This window comes from Watersipora subatra, chromosome 6 (assembly GCF_963576615.1).
Source record: "Watersipora subatra chromosome 6, tzWatSuba1.1, whole genome shotgun sequence".
Taxonomy (NCBI): Eukaryota; Metazoa; Bryozoa; class Gymnolaemata; order Cheilostomatida; family Watersiporidae; genus Watersipora; species Watersipora subatra.
Genome location: NC_088713.1, coordinates 7,428,200 through 7,437,977, shown reverse-complemented (window position 1 = coordinate 7,437,977; position 9,778 = coordinate 7,428,200). Strand labels below are relative to the sequence as shown.

The window sequence follows — 9,778 nt, the reverse complement described above, 5'->3', positions numbered from 1 at the left end:
TATAGTTGCATAACTCACTAAAGCATTGAAGTTAGTCATAGCAGACAACAAATTCAAAACTTCAAATGAGAAGAAAACAAATTTATCTGGAGATAAAGGAAACAATCCGAGGTGCATTAACTGTATTGGGTCTTCCCTGATTCCGCATGTCAGACAAACATAACAGGATAGATGCCTGAAACCTAAAATCAGAATGTATTGCTTATTTTTAGAAAGAAGACTTTGATATTATTTGGTTGGTCACAATTATACACATGACCTGTCATTCAATTGATAAAAAAGAGATGAAAGGAACAAAAACTGTGTGGTAAAACATGACACGACTAAACAAACATCATACTTTGAGCCTTGTGACTCTCGGAGCATCAAAAACTCAGGTATGTGGATTGACTGGGCCGTTAACCACAATCAAAAGACACCTGGCAATATACTATGTATCCACAAGAGGCTCTGGCACGGAGGGGAGTCCAACCCTCACTATCATGAATGTTTATGCCTTTCAGCCGGCAAGATCATAAAGCCCTGATGGTCCATACTTCAAACCACACACTTTACAAGGATGTTTGTTAACACATTCGATTATGCAGTTTGGGTTTTGTCACGCAGCAGCCAACTGCAACAAGCCATTGTCTTGCATCACCAGTATAAACTCAACTAACCCTGATTAATTATGTATATCTCTTGTTCATATGATTCACTCTCTGCCCCTAGACAATCCCGGACCTCGGTGCTTGAATAATATGCTGATCTTTGACCTAAGAGAAGCAATTATTAAGTAAATTAAAGCACAATAAATACAATGTCAATCGTTGGCGAACTATCCTAATGGCTTGAGCTCTTGATCTTAAGCCGCCAAATGTTGTGTTAAGAAGTCATAGGAGCGACAATTTCTAGCATCCAAATCAATGTTCTGGCAAGTTCTGACAAATAACAAAAAAGCTACCTAAATCATGTACTGCAGTTAATAAAGCCATTCCGTCTTGAAACAAACTGAACAATCTATCTCTGACCAAGCCCTATTCCTCCTCACTGATTTCTATAAATGTCCTTCTTGTCCTTCTTGGCTCAGATTCTATATTCTCTGAAAAGGAAAACAATTTCAAATTGAACTCAAAAGAGTCAAAATACCGTTGAGGTACATATCATATTATCACGAAAACTCATTTGGCTATGGTGGTAGCTAAGGTGCTCTAGTAGCCGGGCAAGGCTCAGGCAATAATCATGCTGCTGATGAATTCAGGAAAATACAACATTGGCTGTTTGATACCAGAAACAGGATTTCAATCATAAAGAGTTTCACTTGCTGATTGCTGTGTAGCTTCAATGTGAGTGAGGGTATATCATTGCCATCAGTCAACTACAGTTCTTTACTATCCTGGTAAGCAAACTTATCTCATAACTTGTTGTTAACTGGTCTTGCAGTTTAATAACTCTGTTTATAAAGAGCTTAGCTAGTTAATCACCACCTATATTATAATAATGCACATCTAGGCCTTTGAGGAAGTTGCCATATAATGAATTTTACAAGTAGGTTTTGGATTCTTAGCCAGAGAGGGTGGCTAGGAAAATAAGCCTATCCACCTTAAGTCATTCAGTAAATTTCATGACCGTATTGAAATTAACAAAAGGCCTTTGCTTTGGGCAATGGTGACTATTTATGCCATGCTGATGGCTTCCAATGGGTTGAGTGAAGAAATTGTTGTAAGCACCTTACTCAGTATGTGCATGACACAATAGTTACTGTTGTGTGCAGTTATATTTTTCTTGCAGGGTTGGGTGTTATAAAGTGAATGCCAGGATATACCTATGCCTACCAATCACACTATTTACATCTGATAGAGTTAACAACATGCATGCCTTTAACCATGCTACTAATAATAACCAGACACAAAGCTGACGTATTGTGAGTAGTCTACACGTACTTCCGAAGATACTTGTCTGCCTGCTGGTCTGTGAAGGTATTCTAAAATATGGTCACAGAGTGGTATGATTGCACCAGTGCATGGTTACTTACATAGAATTGGCTCATATACTGCACAATTTATAAGGAAAGCGGAGCAACTCATTCAATACCCTGAGTCAAGAGTCACATTTAGTTACGAATATCAGAGCATAGCAATGAGACATTATAAATTGTGAATGCGGAGATGCTGCATTTTTTATTGTTACCGAGTTGCACTAAAAAGGTTTCCAATCCCCCAACTTTTCCGATGTCTGAATTGCTTGAATGAAAACAATGATAACTGAGTATGACTTAATTATTGAGTTTACCACAAGGATCTTGCTTGTTGCTCAAGGAGTGCGAAGAGCTAAGAGCTTCCTGGGTGGCATTAATATCGATACACGTGTTCTTTTGGCTCGTGGCACTCTCTATATTGACACCATCCATATGTGCTGAAACATGAAACAAGTGGGTAAAAAGAGAAAACATTGCGGTAAGTGAAAAGCCGAATATCGCCATTGAAAATCTTGCACTTCACCTAAAGCATCTTAGAACTCTATCCGGCTGATTTACACTTTTATGAACTAAAGCAGCACTAACCATTTTTAGTTTTTTTGCCTAGTTCTTGCTGTACTGTCGCCAGATAATCAGAATATCCTGTATTATCTTTGCTGCGCTTTGAATCTTGCTCAGCGATGCGTGTTTTCAAATAGCCCTGATAGTCTTCAGCTGGACGTTTAGTCGTCTGCTCTTTAAGACAGGCATCAAGATACTGATCATAGTTAGCCAAGCTAAAACAATCAAAATACACATGATAAATACGCAAATCGTGCCTTCACCCCCATTGACTACCCAACACAGGCCAGCTGTATGATGACCCTTTGGCTCATTTTGGAGTTGGAAAGTGGGCACCATCAACTCCACACGTTTTAAGTCTGAGGCTTAGACTACACAAATATACATGTATGAACTTCAAATAAATAAATTTTCTGGTTGAAGGATATCAACTAGATATAGTGTAGAACATGTAAGCACTCCTTTAGAAACTAACACATTAAGAGTAGGGGATTGCGTGAGTAAATGCATAGAGTAACATGTAGTTAAATAGTTATTACTATTATTTCATATTGATTATCTACGATTATTTTTCTAAATATTTTTTATATTTTTAATTTACAGTATTCATTTAATATTTCATTTGAGGATTATCTATATATAATCACTGGCCTGAACTTGGGAAAGTTATATAATTCATTCATTCATTCATACTTACTTATACCCTACTGCATGTTACTAACTTTATTTATAAATAACCTTTGTTTGTTTAACCTTTTTTTCTCTATCAGACACTGAACAAGTAAAATGAGTTTGTTATGTTCCCTAACTACTACTAAACTTTAGGGGAAGACGGAGCGAGTTGGGTCAAGGGGCAAGTTGGGTCAGGCCATTTTCTGAAAAACTGTAATGCTGTGAAACTAAATAATTAGGTCAAGAGGTGAAGGTCAAACTGAGATCACTTCCTGGTATTACAATCAACACTTTCAAAAAGAGGTGAGTGAAATATTACCAAATATCAATATTTTGGCCTTATTTGACAACCTGTTCACTAAAGCAGTACAGCAAAATTTTGTCATAAACGCTGGGGATACAATGCTGATGTTTTGTGTTGTGGATGCTTGAGTAGTTTCCTAAAATTTGATGGATTATAAACTTGCTAAATTAATTTCTTCAGACAAAGAAAACATGTTTTACAAAATGGCGGCCAATGGGGCAAATTGGGTCAAAATTTTGGGGCTAGTTGGGTCAGTGACCCAACTTGCCCCAATTGACCAAACATGGTATAAAATATGAATTTATCATTGCAGATCATGGTATGGAGCAGAAACAGATGTACAAAAAGAGGATCTACAGTGTCCCAGTTAGAGAAGGCAGCTAATGAAGTCACCACACTGAAATGCTCAGTGAGAGAAGCTAGCAAAACATTTGGAATACCCAGAACATCACTACAGCGCTACATTAATCAATCTTCGAGTCAACCTGCTACAGTTACAGTTGGATATCAAGGTGTTGCTCAAGCACATATGGTCTTTACCAATGCACAAGAGAAATAAATGGCTAACCACATCAAAGCTTTTGATGACCGATTCTATCGACTTACTGCTGAGCAGTGCAAGAAGCTCACCTACAGTTATGCAAAATCTAACAACATTACAAATATCCCTTCATCTTGGAATAGAAACGAAGCAGCAGGTGAAGAATTTATTACAAGATACAATTAGTATAAATTAGAATAAACATGGTTAGTTGAACTGAACCCGACCACTATTATATTTAGGCCTATATTATTATATTATTGTGTTAAGTGTTGTATACCATTGAATTATTCTTCGGCGCTGACTGGTTTGAGAAGTTTAAACTCCGGAATTGACTCACGGTGAGAAAGCCAGAAGCAACGTCGCTGGCTAGGCAAACCGCGTTCAACAAAGCCGTGGTATCCGAGTTCTCCAGGAAACTAAAAGACGTTTATACAAGGTTCAAGTCATTATTGTATTTATTCCTATTGCGGTTGCTAATGCTATAGCAGATTATTTGTCACCAAGCTATTAGTAGCAACACTGGACAAATATTGTTTCAATCTGTTTTAGGTATGAATTTTCTCCCCAGGACATCTACAACATGGATGAGAGTGGATTTACTACAGTTCAAAGCCCGGGTAAAGTTATCAGCAGGAAAGGGAAAAAGCAGGTTGGGGCAACCACTTAGCTGGAACGAGGCGAACTGACCACTTTAGCATGCAAAATCAATGCTTTGGGGAAAGTTCTGCCTCCTTTGTACATATTCAAACGGGTGAGATGGAATGAAGCGTTTGTTAATAGGACTCCTGTAGGCTCAACTGGTACAGCCTCAAAGTCTGCATGGATGACGATCAAAATATTTGTACAATTATACTTACCATTTTTCATCAAGCATGTCCGATGCACCCACGAAAAACCAGTTCTGCTGATACTCGATAATCACTGCTCACACATTTCTCTCGAATCTGTAACTCTTTGTAAGGAATCAGGAGTTGTTCTGCTCACCTTGCCACCCCACACATTACACCGATTACAGCCTCTGGATAGAACGGTTTTCGGTCCAATGAAAACATATTTTAACAGGGCAATGGATAACTTTATGAGAACGTATCCGACCAGAGGCATAAGAATACAATACATTGGTACACTAACTGAGCGAGCATTCGGGCAAAGAATGACTGTTGCCAACATAACATCAGGCTTTCGTTCTACTGGTATATTTCCGCTAAACACGGATGCAATTTCCGACGCCGACTATGTTCCAGCCGATGTAACGGATAGAACACAAACAGTGGTCAATGAGCAAGTTGATCCGACTTTAGCTCAGCCAAGTACATCACAGACTCTAATCGAGAAACCAAGCATCCCTAGTACATCTCGGGCTCTAATTGATGAACCGAGCACGCTTAGCACTTCAAATTCTCTGTCACTGGTGGAGGTTACCTCTAAGCAGCCTGTTGCTCCTCAGGCTATTTCTAGTTCACCGGTGGTGGCGGCGGCTACCTCTAAGGAGCCTGGAACACCTCAGGGTATTTCCAGTTCACCGGTGGTTGGTATCTCTAAGCAGCCTGTTACCCCTCAGGATATTCTTCCCCTGCCAAAAGCTGCTCCACGAAAAGATGGAGCTCCCAGAAGACAGCGATTCTGACAGATACACCAGAGAAGGAGAGGAAAGAGCAAGAACAAACGGACAGGTTAAATAAGACCAAGAAACAACCTAAGCGTAGGCCTAAACGAAAGGAACCAGAATCCAGTAGTGAAGATGATGAGCAGAGTGGAGTAGCTGTACTAGATACAGACAGCGATTCACCATCTGAGGAGGAAACACAAGAACCAGATGTACCAGATGTAGTAGTAAAAGGGGCATTTGTGGTGGTAAAATACCAGGGGAAACGTTCAACCATAGGCTATGTCGGAATGGTTGTTGGCAAGGATGATGGTGATTGGAAAGTGGACTTTTACAAGAAAACTCCACAGGGCACATTCTCAAAACCATTACAGCCAGACATATCACCGGTGGAGACTGAGCAAATTGTCAGAGTGTTGGGGGCGCCTCTTTCAACCGGAACAACTGTTCGAACATTACGTTGTGTCATTTTTGGCAATAAGCTGGATGGAATGGGCTTTGAGTTGCGTTAGATACCTTTATTTTATATTAAGTACTAATAATAGCCCCGAGTAGATTTACTTTACTTCTTTTGTTCATGTAAATACTTTGCTAGTAATAGTTAGTGCCCATATTCATGCCCATGTCTGAACTCAAATCTTACCTACATTGGACATTTTGAACCTCTGTCACAAGTGTATTTTTTAAACCATTATGCTGTTAGTTACTTAGACCTAATAAACTTTAAAAAAACTTAATTCACTTCATTGATAAGTTAGATACCATGCCAATAACATGGTGACCCAACTTGCCCCATTCGATTTTGCTCGGTGACCCAACTTACCCCGTGTGTGGGTTAGGTTGGGCCAGGAGAAAGGTTTTCCGGTACCATTTGTGACTGATTAACTATTGGCATTGCATCAACATGAAATTGGGCTATTGCATATAACATGTTAATCTATCTCTACAACAAAAAGTTTGAATCTCTGATAATTATTTTGGCCACAAGATTCAAACAACCAATTTTTGACCCAACTTGCCCCGTCTTCCCCTACATTAAATTTATTGTTTTTATCAATTAATAAAAAATGAATTATGTCAATAACATACAGTAAAAATTCGTATGAAAAATTAATTACTGATTAATTACTAAAATGAAAATAAACCATTACGATACATCACTTCATTCAACACAAGCCTGAATGCCCAAGGCGGTCCCTTGATTGATTTGTTACATTTACGAATACTTTTAATTAATTAAAACAAAAATTTAAATCTTTCAGTAGAATTTATTTTATGAGCAACTTCACGGTTGAATCTCTACCTTTGAATGTTGTAGTTTCGATGTCCAGCTCAAATGTGATGTGCAAAAGTTACAAATAATTATTCATTGTTTACACTTCACAACCTCACCAGTCCAGCGTGAATTCAATTACTATAAAAAGATTGAATGCAACTCGCTAGAATAGAACAAAACAGCATGAACAGCAAAATACCAGAGAAACAAAGTTAGCACAGAGATGAAAAAGAGAAGATAGCTCTCATTAACAATTACGTAGCTTGTTTCAGCGGTGATTCGATATTACATATGAAGTAGTATTCAGTTCTCATTTCTACGGCCACGGTAGTATCAGCGATTGAATATTACCGTATTGGTAGTACAGTAATACTTCAACTTACGAGTGCTCCAACGTACGAGAAACTTGAGATACGAGCCAGTTTTTAAGCAAGTTTTAGCACTAACATACGAGCCATGTTTGAGATACGAGCACGTGAGTCAGTTGCCAAGTATGCCGGAGGTGTTTTATGAGAACAGCATCACCATACCTGCCAACTCTCACGCATTGGGCGTGAGACTCACGCAATCACCCCAAAGAAAAAATGAAAATGCGCGAGATGTTTGCCCCAATTTCCACCATTTTATATATACTATCATTGATACATCAATTGCCCCAAAACCAAATCTCACGCATTGCCCCACTCTTGGGTTGGCAGGTCTGAGCATCACTCTGTATTTTTTAACTGCTCAGGTTATACTTTTGTACCGTGTTTTTGTGCGATTTTCAGTGCAGAATTATGTGAATTAAAAGTACTCTGCGTTTGATATGTGCAAAATTAGCGTACCTGATTAGCACATAGAAACAAAGGACTACAAATTATACATAGTAGGCTATAGCTAACGCAGTTGCCCTTCCGAAACAAAAGCCACGATTCATGACTGGCACATCCTATGAACTAAGTATTACCATCTAGTTATACATACTTCAACGGAACCAATGCTGATGTAAGAATGAATAAGTTAACCTTGAAAGACACACAGCATTGGATCCCTTATGGCTCAAATAAGGGTAAAGACAGCCTACCAGTTTCTAGATACTGCCTCTGAGTGGTTGATTTTAGAATAAGAAATCTGCAGCTCCCAATCTCAGTGAGCTCCACAGACTTGAAGTTGGACAACACTCAGAGGTAGACGTACCGACGAGCCCTGCAACAAGTCGCAAGCCTAAGTACTTTGGTGAGTCAATGTGCTCTCTAGTTGTCTTTGATTTATAGCCTGTAGATGCTTATCATAACTAAAAAAACGAGATAACTAGATAGAGCATTTTGGTGGAGGTGCCCGGTAACTTTCCTGTGCACCAGCAGCCAAGCTTGTGTAAAAACACTTTTGCACATACAATATATTTGAGATCTCTGGTGGAATAGCCCCCATCCAACCAAAAGATTAATTGCTCTTGTGGTCAGTTGCCTTGTTGCTGTTGTCGCGGGTAGTACCGCTCAAATAGGGCAGGGAGCACGCTTGATAACACTTTTAGGCAAGCAGAAATCCCAGGCCTGGGAAATTTTTTTTAACAATTTAAAAGATTGTTGAATCAGACTGCAATTGAGTAATTCTGACAAGCTAATATACGCCTGACAGGGAACCGGCAACCTGACTGCGCTGTGTCATTAGCAATTATCTAATCAATAAATTTTTGATAGATAACTAAAGGCTAGATTAAAAATACATTTAATCCCCACACTAAGCTCTGAAAGGACTTGATAAATTGTCAAGAGAGCGAAGCGAATTTGTCTGTTTGAGCAATTACCATTGGCTTGAGTGCAGTTCATATTATTTAAACAATTTCCATTTATCTTAGTGAACCCGCATTCGCCAAGAGTGTATTTACATAGCAAGTGGCAGTTAATATATTCAACCAAAAGTAGAATAATCAATTAATTCAATTTTCACAACTGACTGTCTTGCAATTTGCTCACAGAATATAACCATCAAATGATTTCATCTGACTGATACAAAAACTTAGTAGGTGGTAGAACTCGTGGTGGAGCCACATATAAAGCTGTATCAACTGAATCAGTAACAGTGATGGCGTCAGAAGCAACTAGTACTAATTCAACCCTTCTCGTCACCACTGCCTCTACAGTCTCATACACTCCTAATCCTTTATCTACACCTCTCCATTCATCCACACCTTACCAAAGGCCAAGGGACTTGCTGGATGAAATACGTGAGAGCCAAGCCCAGCAAGCACCTTCAGCCACACCCCCTCTACCATCCAACATGTCTGTACATGACACGCAGCTTACCAATCTGACCACCTCTACTATCACCCAGCCACCATCACTGCAACCAAATCGGCAAATACAAAGGGCAGCATCTTTTGATACATCTCCCATACCACCCATAAATATGGCTTCTGGAGGCATGTGTAATGCACGATTATCTAATCAAAATTTCCCGCAGTCAGTGATAGATAGCCAACCAGTAAATGGAGCAATCCCACCGACTAGCTCAGCTCAAGCTAACACAAACATTTCCAGAGAACATCAAGCATTAGCAGTATGGAATTCTATACCTAATGACTTGAAGGCCTATATATTAACCATGAATGGAGCTCTTGTGCATAGCACACCACTCGTCCCTCCAGCACCACCGCCTCGGGCGAACTTCACGGGTGCTTACCCTCGTCCGAACAACCTTAGGCATGGCTATGGCCACCCAGGCAAAACCTTTGGTGCACCAGGAATGCCTCCTTCACGCTTTTCTCGACCCCCATACGAGAATCAGCAAGAACGGATGGCTCAAAGACCAGGAGCTCAAAGCCAGCTCAAGGAAATTAACCGAGCGTCAAGCGACGAGTTGCCCCTAACCGCATC

General features: G+C 39.6%; 1 protein-coding gene across 1 annotated transcript; it reads left to right on the top strand.

The window, feature by feature from the left end:
- Positions 1-5,104: 5,104 nt before the first annotated feature.
- LOC137398001 (WASH complex subunit 2-like) lies at positions 5,105-6,156 on the top strand. The gene is made up of 2 exons (XM_068084101.1): positions 5,105-5,546; positions 5,600-6,156. The coding sequence occupies exons 1-2, from the start codon at positions 5,105-5,107 to the stop codon at positions 6,154-6,156; spliced, it is 999 nt and encodes a 332-aa protein (XP_067940202.1).
- Positions 6,157-9,778: the final 3,622 nt, after the last annotated feature.

What these genes read in the sequence shown, in the direction of transcription:
- LOC137398001 (XM_068084101.1), top strand. Translation starts at nt 5,105, where the DNA reads ATGGATAACTTTATGAGAACGTATCCGACCAGAGGCATAAGAATACAA. An exon ending in GGAGCCTGGAACACCTCAGG is followed by an intron (nt 5,547 to 5,599) that starts GTATTTCCAGTT and finishes GTTACCCCTCAG; the next exon opens with GATATTCTTCCCCTGCCAAA.